General features: G+C 43.6%; 1 protein-coding gene across 1 annotated transcript in view; it reads left to right on the forward strand.

The window, feature by feature from the left end:
* Positions 1-26,876, forward strand: part of SDK1 (sidekick cell adhesion molecule 1) — a 539,765-nt gene that overhangs the window by 15,245 nt on the left and 497,644 nt on the right. The window contains exons 3-4 of the mRNA XM_065892294.1: positions 5,703-5,809; positions 7,955-8,102. Of these exons, the coding sequence (XP_065748366.1) occupies positions 5,703-5,809; positions 7,955-8,102 (255 nt within the window). The remainder of the gene's footprint in view (positions 1-5,702; positions 5,810-7,954; positions 8,103-26,876) is intronic.

Below are 26,876 nucleotides of genomic sequence, written 5' to 3' on the forward strand. Positions count from 1 at the left end.
ATCTCATTCCTAGTCAAAGTATCTGACGTTGATTTCCAGGGCTTAAAGTGGCATGATTCTGTGCTCTCTTGTTCGATTTTGATCTCTAATATTAATGTGGTGTGTCCCAATGCTTATATCTGTCCCACAGAGTTGTGTACTTGTTTCTGATTTTAACTGACCATCTTTTCAACTCCATGTGGTCATAGCAGATATGATTGTTCCTGGAGAATTTCTGAAGCAGAGCAACATTGAACTCTTAAAAGTTCTTACTGGAGATGACTTGGATTTGAAGAAGTGATTCCATTTGGGCCATTCATCTCAGGATCTTCGTGGGTTCTAAGTGGAGACCTTTAGCCAGAGTGACCAAACAAGCCTGTAACATGATTTCAACAAGTGCTTCCATGAGACAAGTGAAAGCTTTTTCATTTACGTTTCTAATTCACTTGTGCTAATGTTGCAACACTTAATAGCTTAGGTCTTCTTTCCATTGTGTTTTGGTGTGGATCATTTTGACTGTGTAGAAACTAACATTTCCCCTCATATTTTAGCCCTTCATATAACGGTTCTAGATGTTTTTTTTTTAATATCTCTAGAGAACCTGGCAATATAAAGAATTAAGTAAACAGAGATGAATAAAAGACTTTTAGCTCTAAAAAAATCTCTGTCTTTCACAAAGATTTTCTGAAACTCCATTCTTACTGACTTGAGAGAGCATTTTCTCCTAATGACAGATCTGACAGACTAGTTCCGGTCATGTGTCCATGTTTACCAAAATGTGAATTTCTCCTTTACTGTCCCTGGTTTGATAATAGAAGGTAGGAATGCAGGAAGAATGAATGATCCCAAAACATTGTTACTGTTAGAGAAAAATCACATAAACCACAATCCCAGAAGAAGATTCTTAGTAACTTTTCAATGTTAGCTCTAGAAATTTTGAATTGGTGTCTGTAAGTGAATATAAAATTTAAATGTAGTTATTCCTGGTATGTGGATACTCAGCATCCAGTTGACCCCTGGAGGGCTTACAGTCCCCAGATTTATATTCCCAGACAGATTCCGTAGATGCTTACGTAGCCCATCCCCAGCAGGGACCTGTTTATTGCCTCTTTCAACTTAATGCAGACTTTTAAGTAAATGAAATAGAGATTAAAGGACTTTTGTGTGTATGATGTTCCCATCGGCTAACTTGCATCTTTATTATGCTGTTTACTTTAACTTCATACTGATTACTGTAACTCTTTGGAAAGGATTCAAAACATAACCGTCAATTTGCTTAACGTCTAAGACCTGTTAGTGAGCTGGACACGTGTCCGTCTCTTTGTTAACAAGTTTCAGTCTGGATGTTTCATTTCACTCTTTGCTTGTGGCAAAAGCCCGCTATGGACTCATTCCACTTTTGACTGTTGCTGTATTTTAAATGTTCATATAGGAAATTTATAAAAATAAAATTGAAAATACAATTATTTGTAATCTTGTTTCCAAAAATAGGATGGAATTAGTTCCAAGAAGGATATAAAGGGCTTAGTTCTGTTTTTTTTTTTTCTTAAACATTTTTTTCACTTTAAAGATAATAATGGGCTTTGGGCCAAGATATGAAAGTTTATTATAGAACTTGGTTGTTTATTTTCGTGCAGAATAGATACTTTCATACCAGATACTTTCATACCGGAATAGATATTTTCATACTTTAATTTTTAAAAAATTAAAGCTGTGGGGAATAGTCTTGTCTGGAGTGGCATAAAATGAATGTAGACCCCCCAAAAAAGAAGAAAACCTTATATCTAATTTTAATGGGTATGAAAATTCTTTCTCATGGATCGAGTTATGTCCACTGACCTTAGAGGGAGAAGTATGGGTTTTCTCTTCTATATCAAAGATGTGGTTTCGTTATTCTGAACTGGGACAGGTCTCTGTAGACCTGTGTGCTTAGAGCATTTAACTCTCGTTGGGAAGAACTGCTCAACGGTAACTGTTCCAAAGCAGATAGTATTTTGTCAGACATTTTCTAAAATTTTAGTGGCTCATGGCAGGAATACTCCTTATAAAAGATTAATTGGTCTCAGTTTTGGGGGGACTGTTTACCACTTAATGATTCTTAGTGGTTAGCTGGGAAGCCACGATTTTTTAAAAACAGATGATTCAGTGAGGCGTTATATGGGTTTTTCTGTGACCATGATGAGTACCTAGTAACTTCAGAAGCTTTTTCAACCAAAGTTATTTTGGCTACATTCTGGGGAGTTCTAGGACAAGCCAAACAAGCCCTCTCTCGTTGAAACAAAAAAGGAAGTTGTCACCTGGACATTGGGTTGCTCTTACAGTCACTGGGCTGACTGGACATTGGGCAGGAACAGAGGGAGGCGAGCCCATCAGAGCCAAGTTGCCCCAGGAGCCAGTCCCACAGGGTCCTGCTGCTGGTACTGCTGGACCCTGGTTGCCGCTGCTTGAGCCACTGCCACTATGGGCCCTGGACGCTTGCACCGTTCCCCAGTCCAGGGCTCCATGGCGCCCCACCGCTGCTGCTGTTGGACAGATTCTCCTTTAGCCCCGCTCCTGTGCCTCGCCAGCCCCAGATCTGAAAGCCCAGCGCACGTGTGTGCAGTGGTCCTGTGGTGTCTCATTCCTGTGCCCTGGCTGACGTAGGGGTCCGCCTCCACCAGGACTCACGATGGAGAACCCTCCAAATATAAGAACATGGTGCAGACCCCAGGCACACAAAAAATGTCAGATATCCTCTCCAGGCAGGGCTAGTCAAGCGATTGTTCACTGACGGAAATGGACCTAAAACTGCTTCTTAGAGAAATTCTAGAGTCGCTCTTGTTGCCCATTCCGAGTGGCAGTTCGGAACTGAGGTAGTCTCCTACGTGGCAGAAATGAGCGTTTAAACCCTTGGGTTTGTTGGGACTTTGTGTTTGATTTTCTTTAATTTGCTCTTCCTGATAATGAACTAGCCCTGGAAAAGGTTCTGTTAGTCTAGTAGATTCTGCCTTGAAACAGTGAATACAAACATTCCCAGCTGTGCTTGTTTGAAACAGGAGCAGGCAGTTTCTATATTTTAGTGGCATATGGTGCTAGGATTCGATCATACTTATAAGGAGCCGGGAAACTTTCTCTGCTTAAAAATGTGTATTTATAAGCAATAGGCTTCCAATGAATATTCCCATCTGTTGGGTAAACATAATTTGTGTAGGAATTCCTGTAATAGGTGGAGTACTTTGCCACTTTTTTGTATATTTTTTCCCTGGTGAGACATTAGACTAAAGAGACAGTACAAAACAGCATATGCCTAATATTCAGTTTTGTATCTGTTTCTCCCAGTTGTTTGAAAGCAGTGCTGTTTTTGTGCATTAGTACACAGGATTACTATAGAAATTTATAAGAATATAAAATCTAGGGCTTCCCTGGTGGCGCAGTGGTTGAGAGTCCGCCTGCCGATGCAGGGGACGCGGGTTTGTGCCCCGGTCCGGGAAGATCCCACGTGCCGCGGAGCGGCTGGGCCCGTGAGCCGTGGCCGCTGAGCCTGCGCGTCCGGAGCCTGTGCTCCGCAACGGGAGAGGCCACAGCGCTGAGAGGCCCTCTTACCACAAAACAAAAACAAACAAAAAACAAAAACAAACAAACAGAATATAAAATCTATTCGGGATACTGCAAAAAAGGAAAAATGAAATGAATAGCAATCGTATAAATGTGGTTAGCTTGCAATGATGAAACTGCTCTTGTAGTTTTTCAAATATGTACTCCAATAACTTGTGTTATTTCTTTTCCAAAAGCTTTTATTGACTTTGTTTTAACCTAATCTCAAAATCTCTCCTAATTACAATCATAGTGTGTAATCAAAGCTGCTCATCCTTCTGGTCTTGATTTGTAATTTAAATAAATGGCATTTTGACTCTTTGTGTTCAGTTTGGTATTGTCCTGATTGTCTGCACTAATTAATTTTTTGTTTGAGATAAACCATTCCTCAGAATAGAATAAAATTTTGAAGACTGAGACTCAGCAGTATTTTTTCATAAAATATTTTATTAATCTTGCTCGTAAGATCTCAAGATGGTTATCAGAGGGTAAACACGCTCTGATTGATATTTGCTTAATACTGAATTACCTGTATTGTCCAAATGTTTCATTCATTTAAAAATTATGCCTATCAGTTCCATTTTCCAGTTGACTAATTGGACATACTTGAATAAAAAGAGGCACAATTAGTTGAATATAAGTGATGTTAAGGTATGTGTAAGAGCTGAGCAAATATAGCATACCATACTTGGTGCCTTTTACCTGATTTTTTTTTTTTTTTAGGTTTCTCTGATTATACTTTGTAAGAGGAAATATTTTTAACTTGAAGATAACTATTATCAGAACATGTTTTTAGAAAGGATAGCATCACTGTGTTTTCTCTTTTTTTGGAAAGTAGGCTCCTATTTGATTGGGTTTTAGCTCTCTTATTCTTTCTTAGGATAGGCACTCTCCCATGTGTGAAAATCAAGCCGTAGTCTTTTATTGATTGACTGATTGATTGCTGTGTTGGGTCTTCGTTTCTGTGTGAGGGCTTTCTCCAGTTGCGGCAAGTGGGGGCCACTCTTCATCGCGGGCCTCTTACTATCGCGGCCTCTCCTGTTGCGGAGCACAGGCTCCAGACACGCAGGCTCAGTAGTTGTGGCTCACGGGCCCAGTTGCTCCGCGGCATGTGGGATCCTCCCAGACCAGGGCTCGAACCCACGTCCCCTGCATTGGCAGGCAGATTCTCAACCACTGCGCCACCAGGGAAGCCCCTTATTCTTGATTTTTGGTGAATATGGCTTAGAAATCAATTAAATGCACTCTTCTAGGTAGCACGAAAGGTTTGAGCTCCGAAGCTGCAGAACTCACATGAAGTGGTCCTCGGTTGTACCTCCTGCTTGTTCGTGGATTTTAAAATATCCTGAATTGTAAAACTAACCATAAACCTAAACCAGGGCTTTTATGGAAACTGTATCTTCTAGCTACTTTGTCCCCCCTATAAAATTTACTGACGTTTTTAGAAAGGCTTTGATTTGAGGGATGGATACTTATAGTCATAGGAATGGAAAATACAAATGAAATAACCTCCCAGTCAATCAAAAAAGTTTTAGAAGTTAATGTCAAGCCATATGTGAAGTAAGGAAAGTGTGTAAATGGTGTTGGGAGATGTCTGCTCGCTGTGGGGACTGGAGAGGGGAGTTGTGCCCTGATGTCACTGCTTGCTTTGCCTGAATGACACCTGTGTCTCATCCTGCATTGTTTGAACTTTGATGCAGAATGACACAACACATTATGTTAAGACCATTGCCAGTTCTAGAAATAATTTTTAGAAATTCTGAGAGATAGAATTATAAAAAAAACATTGAAAGGTCTGGTTTACGTGTAATGATTTTTAGCTATTTAACAGTTCTTATCCATTCAGGCAGTTTCGAGTGATATCTGTTGATACTACGTGATGGCACAGGGGTACAGTGGTGAGCAAGACAGTTCCAGAACCTAGCTTCATGTGATATTTACAGTCTAGTTGGAGAGACAAATAGCAAGTAAATAATCTCACAAATAAATTGGAGTTGCAGTAAGTGTGTAGGTCAGGGAAAGCTTGCATAGATATTAGTTTATCAAAAATTAAATATTTTTGGTACTAGATACCAAAGTATACTAGATGAGATGCCAGGGCTGGCTGCCTAGGTACGGAACCATTAACACTGCTTTTTGGTGTTTGGCAGGTATGTTATTCCATCTTTACAGAGGCTGGATGCTGGGTTTTACCGCTGTGTGGTTCGAAACAGAATGGGAGCCCTCTTGCAAAGAAGATCAGAAGTTCAAGTCGCATGTATGTGAACACTGAAAAGATCTACAAATGTTAAATAACAAAACACAAGCAAAATCACTTTAACCATGGTGGGAGTCGAGCTTCTATCTTGGGTTCTATTTGGAATAGTATAGTTTCTAAAATCGATTGAGAGAAGTAAATAGCTAATGCAGCTGGTCTGACGATGATCTGGGGCTAATGAGGTAAATGCCACTGTTTTCAATTCAATAGGTAAGGCTCTGTTGAGGATTTAGAAAATGAGCAAGATGCCTTCTGTTTTATGAGTTAGCTGCTCTTAGCTTTTATCATATCCAGGTTCAGATATTTTTAAAATAAAAGATTAAATCCAATTAGTTAAAATTTTATCAATTCATATTCAATTCTTTCCAATGATTTATTTAGAAATCCTTCAACTGCACAACAAAAAGTACGTGGATAGCATGTATTAACGTTGTAGTGAATTAATTCTCTACTGGGCAGGCCATTTTGGAGAAGGAAACCTTTAAAAGTAACTGGAGGGGATATCAGAATGCAGGGGCCTTGAATTTTGGTGTAGTCTTTAGGAGGATGTGGAGACGGAAGTTGGCTGATGCAAAACATTTAATACTTTCCTAGTCCAAAATCTGTGATGGGTAGGGTCCATCTAAAATGGCCTGTAGGCTTTATTATATTTTGAATTTACTACCAAAATGTCTCTTCATTTAAAAGAAAGCAAGAAGTGTTAAGAAATTTTAAATTACGTATAAATATGTTATAATAGATTTAGAGAACTCTAAAAAGCTCCTAAATTGGGGTGTGTGAACCAATGATGACAATATTTTCTCATATGTCATTTTGACCCCAGTTAAGTCTTGTGGTTTTCAGTGTTACTGTATAAGTTAAAATAATTTCTAGTTATTCTACTTTTCTATGGTAATTACTAGTGACTGGGTAAGGTGCTGTTGCTATACATGTTTAATTATAGTTTTAATTACTAGGGAGGCTTACATTTTTCTGAACTGTGTTGGTGAAGTCACTCAACTAAACCTGTCTTCAGAATAATTCAGAACTTTTATTCAATTGAATAATTGAAAACATAATTCATAAATAAAAAATTAAGGTCAATACCCAAAACATATTTGAATAAGCTTAGAATTTATTATATTTAATAAATTGTTTAATATAATATCCTTGTTTCTATCCTTTACCTCTAGCGCTAGATTTTATCTCTTTTCTCCTTCTCTTTGATAACAAATTTCGCTTTACTTTAAAATAACCGTGCATATTTTCCTAATCTGTTTCATTTGTTTCATCTTTTCCTAGGCTATTAAACACTGCTTGTAATATAGTCAATAATTTCTTCTGGATCACAAATCCGTTGATAATAGAGACCTTTTATGGACTGTTCCAAATTTACATGCGTTCAGACAAAAATGTAGTATATATGCCATATCAACGTGTGTATACATATATCTGTAGCTAATCACAATATGGAAATTTTTAAAAACTTTCAAATGGTACTGATTTAAAAATTGGCCACATATACCCACATTCTAAAGACCAGGGTTTTTTTCCTGTGATCTCATTTTTTAAATGTTGTAAACCAGTAGCACAAAGACTGGAACAAAACCTACCTGCCCCCAATTAAGTCAGTAGTATGGGGTTTGGAGAACCCTCTAAAAATTAATCAATGGTTAAATATTTCTCCCAAAAGATCTTTTAGGGAGCATTCACCCCAGAAACAAAGAAAAGGAGAAACTGAGCAGGACAGCGGCGGGTGCCTGGGTAGAACCAGCTGGAGAGATCTGGGAGCCGGGGGATGTCTGAAATCATTTTATTATCATTTCTGGGAAAATGCTTCATGTGGCATGAGGATGCTTTCCCACAATTTATTTCAGTGTTAAAATTGGTTGCCAACATTTCATTGCATCATTGCAGCGACACAAAGACCATGAAGTTCTGCTGATTCACGCCTTCATGGGTACTTTGGAGGCACGTGGCTTTGCCTTATGCTCCACTTTACCACCCAGTCTGCACTCATCAGCGTTACTGCTCGCCTCTGGTCTTACTGCTTAATTATAGCAACGTTGGTGACCTTGCAATAAAATATAGTTATTTCCGTCTTTGACCTCCCGCCCCTCAAAAAAGAATTTTCTGAAACTTAAAAGGTCTGATTTTTCTTTGCAGATATGGGAAATTTCATGGATACAGATCAGAGAAAAATGGTCTCTCAAGGACATGCAGCTGTACTCAACTTACTGCCCATCACCAGCTGCCCCAGACCTCAAGTGACTTGGTTCAGAGAAGGGCACAAGATAATTCCAAGCAACAGAATGTAAGTTGTTCCAAACTTTAAAGTTTAAAATACATCTCATGACACTTGTTGGTACCATTTACATATTAAGTGTACCAATTAAACTTGGAAAAGACTAACCTGGTCTAGTAGACCTACCTCAATCCTTAATAAACAGCTATTCGAAGACTGGCTTGGAAATATTTAAGCAGTTTGAGAAAATTGTCATGTAATGTTATTCTTCAATATGCCGCATAGCCTAACTAAAGCACCTTTACATACTCTTTATGGTATTTTTTTCCCTTTTTTGAATGCACTTTTTGACATGTCATTTTCATCCTGAGTTGTGTTTAGCGCCAAGTGCTAATTTAACGAGTGCTCGTATTTACTTATAGAGCTGTGGGGCTTTTTCCCTCTTACTGAGCCGTGTTTGATGCTACTTTCTCTGACGATAAGACAGTAATTGCTGCTTATTCCTCTCTGTCCTTTTATCCTACCGTGACAGTTTTATTTCCTTTTGTCTAATTAGTGGTTCACCCGTCTACTGCGGAGTATTTGCCTTGTGATTAGTTAAGCATTATTTCAAGGTGTTCTTGCCTATTTCACATTTAAGATATTTATCTAATGCCAAACAGTTTCTGCATTTGGAGCTTTAAATGATTAAAAAGAACATTTGGTATATGTTTTGTAAGTGGGCATTTAGCAATGTAATTTAAAGATAATATACCAAATATAAAGGCTTTGAGGATGGACGTTTCTGAAAGAATTGTGAAACGCTATAAGCTTGGGCTAAACGTCAAATATTTATGCCATCAGATGGTTGCACTCAGACAAAAAAAAAATTGTGAGAAGAAAATGCGCTTTTTTTCCCCCAAAAAGGATATGTGAAGGAAATTTGCTGAACAGTTTTCAAATGTGCTTTCTCCCCATCTGAGCATCCATGCAGTCCCTTCTCTAAGTCCGGTATCCCCGCTCTTCCACTTGGGCATCAGAACTCTGCTTGAGCCTACACAGTTCTTAAGCTTATTTAGCAAATGTTTCTATTTTGGTTATTGGAAACAGGAAAAATATTGAAATATGTAAAATCCGTATTTTAAGATTCTAGTAAAAATATAAATTACGTTGGAAAAAATGGGATAACTTCTAGCCTTTTTCTTTATTTTATTAAAAGTTGCTTAGGTATCCACCTTTATATTCATTCCAACTATAACAAATGCCTCTGGAGTTGGGGTGAAACAAAGACGAGGATCAATTTCTCATTCTCTTAGAAGACTGTTAGGCTGAAAAAAAACAGCAGCTGAGAGAGATTCTTGTGAGATATTCTGGAAGGTCCCAGTGTGGAGCACGGTGTGGCTGGGCAAAGGTGGGATGAGTGCTGGGGAAGGGTTGGTACAAGGAGGGGTGGGTAGATTGAATTAGGCTTCCTCTCAAACACTGGAGCTTCTAACTAATGTCAGCGGTGGAAGGACTATTTTAACTCAGCAGCGTACAGCTACAGAGCAATTCATTTGTTAACCTGTGGTCTAGCTATGTTCGTGAGACAACATTTACTCAAGAAGTATAAAAGGATACAGAATGAAATAACTCTTAATTTTATAAGCTTGTGTCTTTTTAACTTGCAAGTTCTTGCTAAAGACTGTTTAACTCCTGGTGAGCTGATAAGGCAAAGACGCTAGTAGGGCTTTAACTTGGTGTCATAGCAAACAAACGGTCTGCTTACAGCCATGAAGCTATTGATGAATCTCCAGTCTCAGTGGAATGATATGCCGGTATAGCTTTTTTCATTTAAGAGATGAGATGAGGCCGATTATGGATATTTACACTTTCTCAAGGTCCTTTAGTTTCATATTTTCCACCTCATCATCACCCCCATATTTGTTTAAGTACCTGCTGTGCAAGATTCCATAAATCAGCACTTGCATGGTTTTCTCCACAAGTTTATGCATCATTCAAAGATGTATTACTTTACACATCTAATAAAGTTCAGCTTGGACATCAGATGGAAGGGCGTTTATGCATTGCCTCTGCCCAGACGGTTGGCACACAGAACTCAGATGGCATTAGATCTGTTCTGTGCCACCAGGTATCATTTCAAAATGGAACGTCTGGCCCAAAGTGTTTTGCGCCTGTCGAAACAGGTCAAGCCTCTCCTCCTGCTTTTAGCCTGGTTATCTGAGGTCAGCTCCCTAACGCAGGGGAGAGACGTACCTTTGTCATGGGGAGGGAGAACCTCATCTTGCCACCCCACCCCTGTATTTTTTAATATTATCTCGTGACCTTAAAACTGTGAGCTTTAGGCTTTTTTTTTCATTTTCAAGGGAAACAGTAAGTTTAATGTTCCTCAACTTGAAAAATTAGTTGAATAGTCTATTAATAATTTTAACAGCAGCTATTATTTATTGAGTACTACTTTAAACATATCTTCTATAATCCTCACATTTGCCTTCTGAGGCAGGTATAATTAGCCATCGGAACTGAAGATTGGAGATGTTAAATGACCCACCCAAGGGCACACAGCTGACAAATGGCAGAGCTGGGACTCAAACCCAGGTCCGTCTGGCTATAAATCTCATGCTCTCTTCTGCATCAGGCTAATTCTTCTTTTCATTTTACTTTGCTGAACCTTCTTCGTGCTTTTGATGTATTTTCTCCTTACACTGCTTTCAACTTTTTTTCTCCTTTTTTAGAACACCAGGTTTCAATTTGAAATGCTATAGGTTAACCTGGGTTTGCCACGAGCCACAGACTCGCACAAACGCACACACCCTCATAAACAGTGAGCATCCCCGCATGTGCATTGTTTATCCTTTCTGTATTAGGTCTGTTGCTCCCTATCTTCAGAAATTTTTGACAAAGAGAAGGCAAATGTGGCCTTCCAATTAAGGCATGGACTTTATTAAATTCAGAGGTCTAGTGGGAGATGGAGACAGAAATTATCTCGATATAGGGATCATCGGTTACCTTAGCGCAGGGTGGATGGCAGCGAGAGACACAGGGGTGATGACCATGTGCAGAATGCGGCACCCTGTCAGGGGCTCCTTGTTCTTCGGCTGCATATTGTTGAATGAAGAACAGACTGTGTAGGGTTTCCCTGGTGGCGCAGTGGTTGAGAGTCCGCCCGCCGATGCAGGGGACACGGGTTCGTGCCCCGGTCCGGGAAGATCCCACGTGCCGCGGAGCGGCTGGACCCGTGAGCCATGGCCGCCGAGCCTGCGCGTCCGGAGCCTGTGCTCCGCAACGGGAGAGGCCACAGCAGTGAGAGGCCCGCGTACCGCAAAAAAAAAAAAAAAAAAAAAAAAAAAGAATGGACTGTGTAGGAAAAATAGCAGAAATTCATCATCATTTCCAGAAGAGTGGTGGCACCTGAGCTGCTTCACCTTCATATGAGAAAGGCTGAATGAAAAACTAGCAAAGTTCTGACTGCAGTTTGGGCATTGTTTTCCATTCATTCACCGGGTCCTTGTGCAGGGCATACTCTGAATAGACAGCAGTAAACAAAAGAAAGATCCTGTCCTCAGGGAGCCTGCGTCCACCTGGAAGGAAACAGATGCCAGCCTGCTGAGTGTAGGATACGCCAGCTGATGACACGCAGTGAGGAGAACACAGAGCAGGGTGACAGAGTAGGGGCGCGGGATGGGGTGGTGGCCATCTTAGACATGAAATCAGAGAAGGCCTCTCGGGTACTAGACTATGAGCAAAGCCCTGAATGTATCCAGGGAGTGAGGCACAGGGGTGTATTGGTGAGAAGAGCACGTGTGAAAGCTCTGAGGGAGGACCGTGTTTGAGGGGTGTTTGAGCAGCAGCAGGGAGGCCAGTGGGGCTGGTGTGGAGCCAGGGAGAGGGCTGGAGATGAGGTGATCAGGGCCCTGGGGCCAGATTCCAGAACCAGGTTACTTAGCCATAGTGAGGAGCTGGGCGTTTGCTCTGAGGATCTGAGCAGAGGAGTGATGCAATCTCACTTAGGGTTCTTCTATTACGAATTATGTTGAGAACAGGGGCTTCCCTGGTGGTGCAGTGGTTAGGAGTCCGCCTGCCAACGCAAGGGACACAGGTCCGATCCCTGGTCTGGGAAGATCCCACATGCCGCGGAGCAGCTGAGCCCGTGCGCCACAACTACTGAGCCTGCGAACCACAACTACTGGAACCCACGTGCCTAGATCCCATGCTCCGCAACAAGAGAAGCCACCACAATAAGAAGCCCACGCACCACAACGAAGAGTAGCCCCTACTCGCCGCAGCTAGAGAAAGCCCGCATGCAGCAACAAAGACCCAACACAGCCAGAAATAAATAAATAAATTTATTTAAAAAAAAAAAAAGAGAATTATGTTAAGAACAGGCTATAGGGTGACAGAATCAGAAGCCAGGAGACCTGTGAGGGGTTTCTGCAGTAATTCAGGTGGCTCGGATCAGGGTGGTGAGAAGTGTCGGATGCTGATATAGTTTGAAAGTAGAAACAATGGGATTTCCCATTGGACTGGATGTAGGGTGAAAGTAGAAACAATGGGATTTCCCATTGGACTGGATGTAGGGTATGAGAGGAGAGAAGCCATGGGTAACTCAAGAATTTTGGCCCCAGCAACTGATAGGATGGAGTTACCATTTTCTGAAATGGGGAGATGATTTGGGGTGAAACAGTGCTGTGTCTGTGTGCGGGGGGTTGGTGGTGGTGTCTGAAATTCGTGTCGGACATGTTAAGTGTGATGTGCTAGTAGGTGGCCAAGGGGGTCCAGTCGTTAGATAGTTGTATATATCAGACTCAAGGTTAGCCAAGAGATCTTGGTTAAACTTGGGGGTTGTCGCCGTGTTGATATTTATAGGTCTTTAAAGCTGTGTATGGGCTACATAAGCCAGTTCGCGAAGCCCAAAGAGTTCTATCGTTTCACTTCAGGTGCCCTTAGCTGCAAGTTACAGAGGATGGCTCTGGCTAAGCAAAAAGAAAATATGTTGGAGTATTTAGAGAACTACAGAACCAAACCACCAGAAGGAGAGGACAGGGTGGTAACCAGGGCTGCTCCCGAGGCCTAAGGAGCAGGGACCAAGGCGGCACTCTCATGGCCTCCCAAGGATATCCAGGTCCTAATGCCTGGAACAGTTGAATTTGTTAGGTAACATGGCAAAGCGGGTGAAGGTAGCAGACTCCGTAGGGAACTAATAAGTTGGGGAGGTGGGACAACAGCAGTCTCCGGCCAGGAGCAGTTAAGCTGAGGGTCTCTACACCCATGACCTTCACGTGCCAGGCTCAGCAGCTCTTTCTCTCAACATCTCACCTTGAATCTTTAGCTAGTGAGAGTCATGCACCCCGTACTGTATGTGTAGGTCCTGTCTCCACAAGTGGTTTTCACCTCCCCTGGGTATTGGCCATCTAAAATGTCTTTGTTTTTATAACTCTGTCTGGCCTGGTGTTATGCAGAGCAGAAATGCAATATTGGAAAGTGTGAATGAATGAATGAAGAAATGTGAAGAAAAATCATGTAATATCTGTAAACATCCTCACGAAAAAAGGGAAAAAAATGGCACAACAAACCTCAGGAGAAAACGGTGCTGATGAAGGAGAAATATATCTTGGGAAAGCAAACAGTATTTTGGAAGAATTGAGAATAAGTTATACTCAGAATTATGAATTGGTAATTATAGGTTTTATTTATCTGAGAAGATGAAAAAAGTTCATGTTTAGTTTTCGGATTTACTGAATCCGAAGAGTTAGTTTGCTGTCTTCGGGTATCAAAGATGATTATAGCCTTGTCTTACAAATACAGTCTAATTTGATAATAAAATTGTTCTGTGTTATTTCAGTTTAGATAGATGTTCTTTGTTTCCTTACATTTCTCAAAATATGAAATGTGAATGTTGATGTCATGCAGTATTTCTCTGATCTCCAGGAGGTAATTTGTGTGGGCAGTTATCAGATTAGGACGTAGAAACCCGTCCTGTGCAATTCCATTCTTTTGCGTAATTGCAGGTTCTTGTGCTCAGACGGCATCCTGTAGCCTACCTGACAGGAATGTGTAAGCACAAGTGTGCCGGCATGTGTTTTCCTAGGAATGCGTGGTTTCTAGATTAAATATTTCAAACCTCCAGTCAGCTTTGTGAGACGCCTTGCCGGGAATGATCTGAATTGTGAAGTATGGGCAGCAAACAGCATCCCAGGTGACTTAGAAACGGTCTGACTCAAGATTGTCTATGCTTAAATCTTTGAACATCCATTCACCTATTACCATTTCAATTGCTGCAAGAAAGATTTGTTTAAATTAGCACATGTATTGGAAGTCACAGCTTAATGCTTGAAGGAAGTAGATCTGGTTGTAATGATATTTTTATAGTTAACTGGGTTTTCAAAATAATATGCTTTTAAAATTTTTATATTATGTTTTGTAGGCATTTTGTGAATGTTTATAGAGTATGTCTGTACTTGTGAGTCGAGCCATATTTGGTATAAGTAAAAAAGACTAGGAGATAACGGGCTCCAGACCTGCTTCCACCATTAATTCTGACCTTGGGAAACTTACTCTCCTTTGCCTCAATTTTCTCATGTCCAAAGTGAGGAAGGTTGGGCTTCCCTGGTGGCGCAGTGGTTGGGAGTCCGCCTGCCGGTGCAGCGGACGCGGGTTCGTGCCCCGGGCCGGGAAGATCCCACATGCCGCGGAGCGGCTGGGCCCGTGAACCATGGCCGCTGAGCCTGCGCTCCGCAACGGGAGAGGCCACGGCAGTGAGAGGCCCGCTTACCGCAAAAAAACCCCAACAAAATGAAGAAGGTGACATGAAAGACCTCTGAGGTCCTTTCTGGTGTTCACACCAGCGATGCTCATGGGAGGGTGCTCAGGGCCAGGCCTGTCTCTCCCTCCCCCTCTTTCCTCCTTCCTGCACTCAGTAGATGCTTACTGAGCACTTGTTTTGTGCCAGGCACTGTTGTAGCTGCTCGGGACAGGAAGCAGCATGAGGACATCAAAGCTTCTGCCTCCGCTGAGTTATGGTTCAGTGTGGAAACAGGTTAATAACCAGGGTTCTTTTGGGGATGATGAAATCTATGAGGGAAATGGAGGGCGGGACAGGAGAGAACTGAGCGGGAGGGGAGGGAGGTGGGCACTCTGCCTCGAGTGGTCAAGGACACCTCTCCATGCAGGTGACATTTTAAGGTGACACGTTATTGAGTTGTAATTTACATACAACACAATGTACAGATTTTAAGCACACAGGTTGATGAATTTTAACAAATGTGTACACGGATGTAATCACCACCCTAAGCAAGTTCCCGAGGGCAGTTCTTACCCCTGGTCCCTGCCTCGCCCCACCTGCTAATCTCATTCTATTACCATAGGTTAGTTTGCTTATGCTAGAATTGCTTATAAATAGAATCATGGCATATGAACTCTTTTGTTTCTGCCTTCTTTCATTTGACATAATTTCTGTGATATTCTCGAGGTGGTATTAATAATGATTGTTATTAAATATTTTTTGAGTACCAGGCACTGTTTTAAGTGTTTTCTCTATAATGATTCATTGAATCCTCACAGCAGCCCCATGGGTTGTACTGTTATTATCGTCACTTTGCTGAAAGGAACGACAGAGAGAGGCCAGCAGCTGGTTAGTGTTAGAGCCTTTGACTCTTGAGCCCACACTTTGCCTCTGTGCTGCCCTGCTCTCTCGGGCTCATGTCTGAAAGGTCTGGCCGTGCACACATCTAGAGGACGAATATTCTGAGCACCGGGGCCACATACATGCAAAGGCAAATACAAAGCCTGTCGTGTTTGCTAAACTGTGGTCTGGCGCTTAGGGCCTCGTGAACAGCGGGCAAAGAGAGTGGAAAGAGGAGGGGCCGAGAAAGGAAATGGGATCCTGGAGGTGCCAGAATATGGAAAGAAATCTGAGTTTTATTCCATATACAGTGGGACGGCTTTGGTAGAGTTGTGGTTTTAGTTTTTGGAAAAATTTTTGAAATTGTGCTAAAATATGTGTAACATGAAATTTACCATCTTAACTATTTTTCAGTGTGAATTCAGAGGCATTAAATATATTGACACTGCCGCACCACCAGTCTTTGGAGCTCTTCCGTCTCGTGAAACTGCAGCTCGGTCCCCATTAAAGGATAACTCTCCACTCCCCACTGCCCCTGCTCTTGGCACCCACCCTTCTACTTTCTGTCTCTCTGAATTTGACTCCAGTGGGTCCCTCATATAAGTGAAATCATACAGTATTTGTTTTTTCCTCATTTTTAATTAAACTTAATATTTTGAGCTAATTGTAGATTCACATACAGTTGTTAAGAAGTAATACAGGGAGATCCCGTATGCCCTTTAAACAGTTCCCCTACCTGGCGAGGTCTTGTAGAGCTGTAGTACAGCATCACGGCCAGGTGAGACCTCGCAGAGCTGTGGTGCAGCATCACGGCCAGGTGAGACCTCGCAGAGCTGTAGTACAGCATCACGGCCAGGATATTGATGTTGATGCACTCAAAACACAGAACAGTCCCATCACCACAGGACCCCTCACGTTGCCTGTTTATACCAACAGCTACTTTCCCCCAGCCTCTGTCCCCACCCTAAATCCTGGCAATCATGAATCTGTTCTCCATGTCTGTAATTGTGTCATTTAGAGGATGTGTGATAGATGGAACCGTGCGGTCTGTAACCTTGTAGGATTGGCGTCTTTCACTCGCACAGTTCTCTGTCCAGGTTACTGCATGTGTGAGTCCGGGGCTCCTTTTTACTGGGTAGTTTTCCATGGCGTGGACATACCACAGCTTGTGTAACCCTTCACCAGGTGAAGGACGTTTGGGCTGTGTACAGTTTTTCACCCTTGTGGATAAAGCTGCTGTAAATATTCTTGTACATGTTTTGTGTGGACATGTCTTCATTTCTCTGGGATAAATGCCCAGGAGTGCAGTGACTGGTTATATGGTATTTGCATGTTTAGTTTTTTTAAGAAAATGCCAAACTGTTTCCAGAGTTACTGTACCATTTTTTTTTTTTTTTTTTTTTTTTTTTTGCGGTAAGCGGGTCTCTCACTGTTGTGGCCTCTCCCGTTGCGGAGCACAGGCTCCGGACGCGCAGGCTCAGCAGCCATGGCTCACGGGCCCAGCCGCTCCGCGGCATGTGGGATCTTCCCGGACCGGGGCACGAACCCGTGTCCCCTGCATCGGCAGGCGGACTCTCAACCACTGCGCCACCAGGGAAGCCCTGTACCATTTTATAATCCCACCAACGATGTACAAATGACCCAGTTTCTTTGCTTCCTCACTAGCATTCAATGTTGTCACTATTTTTTTAATTTTAGCCATCTCGATGGATATTTAATTACAACTCATTGTGTTTTTAATTTGCATTTCCCTAATGGCTAATGATGTCGAACACCTTTTAATGTGCTGATTTTAAAAAGAACCAGGGGCTTCCCTGGTGGCGCAGTGGTTGAGAATCTGCCTGCTAATGCAGGGGACACAGGTTCGAGCCCTGGTCTGGGAGGATCCCACATGCCGCGGAGCAACTAGGCCCGTGAGCCACAACTACTGAGCCTGCGCGTCTGGAGCCTGTGCTCCGCAACAAGAGAGGCCGCGATAGTGAGAGGCCCGCGCACCGCGATGAAGAGTGGCCCCCGCTTGCCACAACTAGAGAAAGCCCTCGCACAGAAACGAAGACCCAACACAGCAAAAATAAATTAATTAATAAACTACCCCCAACATCTTAAAAAAAAAAAACCAAATAGGGAAAAACTAAACTTCTTGAAGTGAAAGCTACAATCATTTATTTATAAAATCAATTGAATGGGTGAAAGAGCAGACACTATTGCAGCTAAAGTGAGAAATATTGTTCTGGTAGGTCTGAGAAAAATACTCAGAATCAGGCACAGAGATAAAAAGATGGAAAGTACAGAAGACAGGCAAAGAGATATAGAGGATAATCAGTAGAAACCTAAGACAGGTCCCAGAAAGAAAGAATGGAGAGAGTTGGGGCTAGATCATGTTCAAAGGGATAATTGTTACAATATTTCCTAACATGAGGAGCCCTCAGAGTCAAGAAGCAGAAAAAGCTGCAAATAGGATAAAGAAAACTAAATCCAAATCCAGGCTTATTGTGGTGTAACTGCAGAACCTCAAAGACAAAGAAGAGACCGTAAAAGCAACAATACATGTAATTCAGATTTCCTCAATGGAACAGCAATTAGATGACAGTTGACAGCAATAATAGGGAAGATGATAGTACCTGAGGATATAACTGTCATCACAGAATTTCATATCCAGCCAAACTAATATCCAAAAGTAAGGGAGAAAGGAAGACATTTTCAGACTGAGAATTTACATCTCTGAGAACTTGCTGGAAGATCTACTAAGAGTGGGCTTGAGGAAAAGGAATATTGAACCTAGGAGGAAATAGAATGTTAGAAACGTTGGTCTTCATTTTATTATTTTTCTCTAGTTAGGAAATGTTTGGTAATTGCAATTTTAATACATTTAAATAACAGAGAAGAAAGTAAAGATAGCAAGATGAGAACTCTTTGGGAATTTTTATCGAGAATGGCTGCAGAGAAGTGGTGAGGATCCATGAGGTCAGGGGGTTGTTTTTTTTCCTTAATGTGGGAAATAACAGAGAATACTCATATGCTAATGGAAATTCTCTCCTAGAGAAGGAGAGTGTGAGGATGCAGTAGAGTGTGAGTGAGGGGCAGAGCCCCGGAGAAGGTAGAGGCTGGGTGGCATGGGCGCCCGCATCACCAGCACGTGCACGAGGGCCCCAGCGTGGTGTGGTCCGTAGGCTTCACCACTCTGTACGGCAGCCCATCAAGGGACAGCCTTTGAGAGAGTCAAGGGCAGCTTCCACTACAGAACAGGGCCTGATATGGGTTTGGACGCATGTTGTCTGGCAGACATGCTTGTGGAAAACTGAGGGTTTTCTTGTGGATTTTTATTTCCTCTGTGAATATTGGGATGAGGTTATAAGTTTAGAGTGAAGTGTGACACAAGAAGAGAGGTGAAGATATTCAGTAATTATCTGGAGAGTCAAAAGCAAATTGAGCAACACGCTAGTCTTAGGGGACCATTTGAGTACAGTGGCACCTTTGCGGTTTGTGGTCATGGATTGTCGCAGTAAAGTTGTAGAGAAGGCAGCTCTACAAAGAAGGATGAAGTGTAGCCTGTCACGTGGGACCAAGGAACAAGAACATGGAGGGTTTGCAAATGGGAGGTGCCTCTTCGTTGTCTGCGAGTCGTGTGAGGGAGGAGGTGATGGGTGGTCCAGTTCGCGAGTCGTGTGAGGGAGGAGGTGATGGGTGGTCCAGTTCGGCAGAGTCAGGGGACTGCAGCCCGTGAAGTGGAAGGATACCTGAGTGGGGGACTGAGAGGAAGTGGGTGCTCTGGGCACCTCAGACCCTCCTATCCTCACCGTGACCGCTCCAGCCAGTCCCTTCCATTGGAAGGGACCAGGTGATGCAGTCCAGGAGGGTGGCCAAGTTAAATTCTTGGGGGGTAGACTTTGGCCCTTGGTGAGTCAGGATGGGTGTATGCAGGTGAGGGGTGCGGACCAGCAGACCCCAGCTGGACTCTTGAGGGACACAGCTTCGTGCAGCTTCTTGGAAGTCCTCCTGAGGGTCAAGCACAGCTGCACAGCTGGAGTCAGTGGGATCAAGCCCTCCTTGGTCTGTGCTCTCTCCTCCTGTCCCTCCTTCCTGCTTACCTGTGATGACACACATCAGGCAGGGCTCTGTTTCCCAGAAAAACTGGGCTGAGACATGGGGCATTTGAGGGCTAGGCTTCAGAATGGAATTTCTGTAGGGGCTGGCAAGGTTTAGGGGGTGACCATGAGCACGGGGCTGAGATGGTGTGGAGGAAATGTCCACGGAGGACTGAGGCTACAGTGTGAGAGTGAACGGAGACGTGGATGCTGAGCCGTGCAGGATGACAGCAGAAGGAGCTGGGGGAGATGGAAAGCCGGGAGCCTCCCTCCTCAGTCATCGGGAATAAACAGTGCTGTAGCTGGGTCACCTGGGCTTCAGAGGAGCTGGGGTTTGCAAGGAGGAAGAGAAGACATGGTTAGCGCGTGCTTGTGGCAGGGAGGCGGCTTGCTCTGGGTAGACCAGCACAACGAAGACCTCCTTGGACTGCTCCTCTGGGCGTTTGGCTCCAACATCTGCAGCTTGGAATCCCACCGCTGTAGACTGAGTGTTTGGATGTGGGTGTGGGCCCTTTGGGAGGTGCTTAGGTCGTGACGGTGGAGCCCCATACTGGGATGAGTGCCCTATAAAAGAGACCCCAGAGAGCTCCTCGCCCCTTCCACCACTCGAGGACACAGCGAGAAGGCGGCCGTCTGTGAACTGGGAAGTGGGTTCTCACCAGCCCCTTGATCTTGGACTTCCCAGCCTCAAGAACCGTGAGAAATAATGTTTTTGCTTATGAATGACTTAATCTATGGTATTTTGTTACAGTGGCCTGAATCGACTAAGACGCCCACCCAGGGGCATCTCTCTATCCTGGGCACAGGTCACGTAACCTCACAGCGCCTCTGCTTCCTTTAGGAGCGGGAGAATGATCTCTTCCTCCTGGAGTTGTCAGGACATTTAACCAGAGATAATGGAGTGAGAAGTAATTTACCACCTAATGTTCGAGGATGTGAAGACAGTACATGCTACATGTCACCCGCATGACACTGCGTGTAGCAATCATGTCCTGATGCTTGCTTCAAAAAGTCCTGTATAGATGTGGCTGAGTGCACGGCTGTGCCTGTAGGTGTCTTCTGGGAGTTAGAGCCAGCTGGGGAGGAGGGACCCAGGGGAAGAGAACGTGCTGGAGCCCTGGGGCACAGCACCTCTGCCTTAGCTCCTATACATGCTCCATGGGCTTTTCCAAGTGCTGATTTCTAAGGCCTAGAAAGTTCTTTTTGTTGTGGTCCTTCTAACCACACCAGGAGGAGTCCCGTCCTCTGAGCTGATACTATCCTGGAGACTAGTATTAATGTCCACGGAAGCAGGTAAAAGGTTGGAAGCACTGCATCTCTTTGTTGAATGGTGTGCCGAGTGCTGACCAAGGCTCCAGCTCATTGTGCTTTATCCTGGAGCCTGACTGTGCGTAGTGAGAGGAGGGCTAAGGTCTTTGTGAGAACTTCACATTTTCTTTCAGGCTGTTAGTCATTGTGACACTGTTGTATGAAGGGTTACCTTATAAACAGTAGGAGACCAGGTTATGGGCTACGCCTGGCAGCAGCCGGGTACTTAAGTGTGAGGCCTGCATCACGATGCAGTGCAGATGCATGTAATGAAGGTCACTGGGCATGTGCAGGCAGCTGACACTGCACCTGCTGCTTTGGGATTCAGGGTACGTCACAGCCAGAGGACCATTCCCGTGCAAAGGGAGTAGCCTGACGGATGGGCCAGGGCATCTTACAATTACTGGGTTCCATTTGAGTTGGCAATGTAGTGTTTAGCTTTAATGACAAGAGTTTAATATTCTACGTACCAAGTTTTCATTTGAAAATAAAATACCACTCCATTTTACATGAGCAGATCTAGCGACAATAATGGATTTCTCTACAAATATTAGCCTATTATACATCTTAAGTCAGTTGCACATAATTGCATCTCACCAACTCTACATAATACTTTAATTAAAACTAGGATCATGAAAATAGTTTCTTTTCAATAAATTTATGTATTTTATTTATTTATTTTTGGCTGCGTTGGGTCCTTGCTGCCGTGCGCGGGCTTTCTCTAGTTGCGGTGAGTGGGGGCCGCTCTTCGCCGCGGCGCGCAGGCTTCCCACTGTGGTGGCCTCTTGTTGCGGAGCACAGGCTCCACGTGTGCGGGCTTCAGTAGTTGTGACTTGCGGGCTCCAGAGCGCAGGCTCAGTAGCTGCGGCGCATGGGCCCAGCTGCCCCGCGGCACGTGGGATCCTCCCCGACCAGGGCTGGAACCCGCACTGGCAGGTTGACTCCCAACCACTGTGCCACCAGGGAAGCCCGAAAATACAGTTTTAACGAACAGTAAATGCTGAAGTTGCCAAGCCTAGAATGTGTTAGTTCGAATCATACCTCACTCTGTTTTAGCTCTTAAATCTGTATCTACATTATGTTTTGAAATGGCAACAATCATGAGCAAGAGGCATTTTTTGGGAATTTTATTTTTTTATACAGCAGGTTCTTATTCGTTACCTATTTTATACCTATCAGTGTATATATGTCAATCCCAATCTCCCAGTTCATCCCACCCCACCACCCCACCACTCCCCTGCTTGGTGTCCATGTTTGTTCTCTACATCTGTGTCTCTATTTCTGCCCTGCAAACCAGTTCATCTGTACCGTTTTTCTAGATTCCACATATATGTGTTAATATACGATATTTGTTTTTCTCTTTCTGACTTACCTCACTCTGTATGAGAGTCTCTAGGTCCATCCACATCTCTACAAATGACCCAATTTCGTTCACTTTTATGGCTGAGTAATATTCCATTGTATATATGTACCACATCTTCTTTACCCATTCACCTGTCAATGGGCATTTAGGTTGCTTCCATGACCTGGCTGTTGTAAATAGAGCTGCAGCGAACATTGGGGTGCATGCGTCTTTTTGAATTAAGGTTTTCTCTGGGTATATGCCCAGTAGTAGGATTGCTGGGTCAGATGGTAATTCTATTTTTAGTTTTTTAAGGAACCTCCATAGTGCTCTCCATAGTGGCTGTATCAATTTACATTCCCACCAATAGTGCAAGAGGGTTCCCTTTTCTCCACACCCTCTCCAGTATTTGTTGTTTGTAGATTTTCCGATGATTCCCATTCTAACTGGTGTGAGGCGATACCTCATTGTAGTTTTGATTTGCATTTCTCTAATAATTAGTGATGTTGAGCATTCTTTCATGTGCTTCTTGGCCATCTGTATGTCTTCTTTGGAGAAATGTCTATTTAGGTCTTCTGCCCATTTTTGGATTGGGTTTGTTTTTTTGATATTGAGCTGCATGAGCTGTGTATATATTTTGGAGATTCATCCTTTGTCCATTGATTCATTTGCAAATATTTTCTCCCATTCTGAGGGTTATCTTTTCATCTTGTTTATAGTTTCCTTTGCTGTGCAAAAGCTTTGAAGTTTCATTAGGTCCCATTTGTTTATTTTTGTTTTTATTTCTGTTACTCTAGGAGGTAGGTCTGAAAAGACCTTGCTGTGATTTATGTCAAAAAGTATTCTTCCTATGTTTTCCTCTAAGAGTTTTATAGTGTCCAGGAGACATTTTAAAATATGTTTATTAGTATGTACTACTAAATAATGTGCTTCCTTATGGCTGTCATGTATCTGTCTATCCCCCTTGCATATATAGTTGGTTGTTTGCTACTAATTATAATCTGTAGAAGCAGATTAAGGTTTTCTTTGTCTTTTTTCGCCCAGTTTTATTGAGATATAATTGACACATAACACTGTATTATTTTACGACGCACAACATCGTGATTTGATATATATGCATGTATATATGCTACAAGGAGTTTAGCGAATACCCTCCCAACACAGTTAAAGTGTTTTTCTTGTGATGAGGACTTTTAGGATCTACTCTCTTAACAACTTTCAAATACACAACATAGTTGACTGTTAACTGTAGTCCCCATGCTGTGCATCACATGCTTAGGACTTATTTGTCTTATAACTGGAAGTTCATACTTTTGGACCACCTTCACCCCTTGCCTCCCGCTGCCCCACTCTGGTGACCAACAGAATACTAGCAAACAGAATCTAACCATACCTTTGCCCATTTTGTATTGGATTATTTCTTTGTCTTTGAAGGCCCAGCAACTTAGCACAGTGCTTGGCCATACTTACTTAATGTTATTGGATGAATGGATAAGTATTTCTCGGATGAATAAATAAATAGTAGTACTTGGCTCATTCTGGGGAGATGGTGTGGGACTACGTACACTAGGCTGAGACTCAGAAAATGAAGGTCTCAGTCTCAGCTTTGTCCCTTAGTAGCTGTATGAGCTTGGGCAAGTCTTTTTTGACTGTTGCCAACAAAGATGATGTAATGGGATATCTCAAATGGAAATAAGGATACCTACACCGCCACGCTCTTGGAATTATTACGGGGAGCATTTGTTTGATGGATAGAATTACAGATGTGAAAACACTTTCTAACCTGTAAAGTAAATGTAATGTAGTGGTGTTATTATCATCCCCTCTTCTGCTCGTTATCCTAATTATATAAATGAACATACATTAGTATTCAAAGGCAACTTACTAGTCATCAGCTCATTGGAACTATGGATTTTTTAGGGTTTTTTTTAATATAAATTTATTTATACATTTACGGCTGCATTGGGTCTTCCTTGCTGCACGCAGGCTTTCTCTAGTTGCAGCGGGCGGGGGCTACTCTTCATTGTGGTGCGTGGGCTTCTCATTGCGGTGGCTTGTTGTGGAGCATGGGTTCTAGGCACACAGGCTTCAGTAGTTGTGACACGCGGGCTTCAGTAGTTGTGGCTCGCAGGCTCTAGAGCACAGGCTCAGTAGTTGTGGCACACGGGCTTAGTTGCCCTACGGCATGTGGGATCTTCCCGGACCAGGGCTCGAACCTGTGTCCTCTGCGTTGGCAGGAGGGTTCTTAACCACTGCGCCACCAGGGAAGCCCCATTTAGGTTGTTTTGCAGTGAATTTTCAGTTCTTGCTTAGCGGTACCTGTAGTACAGAATACAAGGAGATACGCCCCTCCCATCTCCCCTTCCTTCCTTCATCAGTTAAAATGTCCTAGAGTCTGTCATACAGAGTGAAGTAAGTCAGAAAGAGAAAGACAAATACTGTATGCTAACACGTATATATGGAACTTAAGAAAAAAAAATGTCATGAAGAACCTAGGGGTAAGACAGGAATAAAGACGCAGACCTACTAGAGAATGGACTTGAGGATATGGGGAGGGGGAAGGGTAAGCTGTGACAAAGCGAGAAAGAGGCATGGGCATATATACACTCCCAAACATAAGGTAGATAGCTAGTGGGAAGCAGCCGCATAGCACAGGGAGATCAGCCCGGTGCTTTGTGACCGCCTGGAGGGGTGGGATAGGGAGGGTGGGAGGGAGAGAGACGCAAGAGGGAAGAGATATGGAAACATATGTGTATGTAAAGCTGATTCACTTTGTTATAAAGCAGAAACTAACACACCATTGTAAAGCAATTATACTCTAATAAAGTAAAAAAAAAAAAAAAGTCCTTGGGAAATTTAAGCCAGTCTTAATATTGGCTGGGTAATTAGGGAGGCATTTCTACCTGTGCATCTAATGTATAGTTTATTACACAGTCAAATATAAGTGACTTTTATTAGGTTCTCTTTTAGACTAGCAATATCAGTGTTACTCTTCCTAAATACAGGTCATTTATTCACTCACTTACCTGTTCACTGAACAAGTGCCGAATTGCACTGGTGTCACCTGTGGAAGCTACTCCTGAAGCACCACATTCCCTGTGAAGGAAATATGCCCTGGGCTCTGGCCAAGGGGTACTGCCGGCGTAAGTCAAGACTTTGTACCGCCGTCCCATTCGTAACCTGGAGGCGGGGCCTGGCCTGTAAGGGCAGCTTCTGGTGATGCTCCAGGATGCACATCGCCTGCACACCCACGGGGAGCCAACCGTCACAGTGTGGTTCAGCTTTCACCTGCACCTGCGGGCTCTGTAACCCCGGCAAGCCTGCTCCCATCTGGTCTCATCCCTGGGTCTTTAGGCAGAAATATTGCATACCAACGTGAAGTTCTCCCACACGAAGAAGGAGGGGAAAGGAATCCCAGGAAGGGAGGGATGTTCTTAGAGCTCAGAGAAAGCCACAGGACGTGTGTCCCACTCCAGGGCCTTCGTGCACCTCAGTCCTGGGGCCGTAAGGAGCTGAGAACTGGAGAGATCAAGGCAGTGGGGGCATGGAGAGGGTCAGAGGTCACACAGATGGGCAGTGGCCAGCTGAACTTGTCAGAAGGCGCTGGTACAGTTGGCAGCCCGCGTCCACCGGGTGCCCTCTTTGTGGGAGGAGAGGCAGCATTGCCGGAGATCCTGTGTACGGAAGTGGTTGAGGAACGTAAGGAGAAGCAGGGGCGGTCCTGTGGGGGTGTAAGGTGTATGAGGGGCAGCATGGGCTTTGGAAAGCACTCTGGGTTTAAGCAAGAAGAGCCGACTTTGAGAACCAGCTGTACTCTGTGATCATTTTCTGATTCTGGGCGGGCCTAACTTAACGTCTGGGGGACTCAGCTTTTTCACACATAGAATGGGGTAAAGCCAGTCCTGTGAATGTCTGATGTGAAAACGTTTTGCCCCCCCAGTTGTTGGCTAGGGTTCTGACGGGAAGTGGAGGGAGCTGGCTGTCCTGGGGATGAAGGTCTGCGGGGCAGGGCAGGTGAAGCACAGCCGGTGCAGATGCTACAGACGGTGCTGCCCAGCTCTTGTCTTTGTGCAAGACTGCTCTGAACCTTCACGGCATCCAGTAAAGAAGGCAGAGGAAGGCTTATCACACCAATGTTGTGGATGACTGCATGGGGCAGAAAGTGGCTCCGTGATTTAAGGTCGAATCTACTTCAGCGATGGAGCCAAGGGTGGAGTTCAGCACCTGAATGATGCTTTTCTGGTTCTTTTTGTGAATGTTGATGGCAGAGTTGATCTCAGCTTGTCCAGCACGGCAGTGGTTTGCAAAGGGGCCCGCAGTGGGCATTTGCCACCCGTTCTTTGACTCCACGATGCCACGTGTAGCCAGGTGTCCTAGGGCAAGTCTCTAACTTCTGCGAGGCTCCCTTTGTTCTTCTGGAAAACACAAGTGATGATATAGCAGCCTGCCCACCTCACAGGACTTGTACTTTTGTGTGTGATATTCAAATATGATAACAGATAGAATAG

The sequence above is a fragment of the Phocoena phocoena genome, chromosome 15, assembly GCF_963924675.1.
Source record: "Phocoena phocoena chromosome 15, mPhoPho1.1, whole genome shotgun sequence".
NCBI classification, from domain to species: domain Eukaryota; kingdom Metazoa; phylum Chordata; class Mammalia; order Artiodactyla; family Phocoenidae; genus Phocoena; species Phocoena phocoena.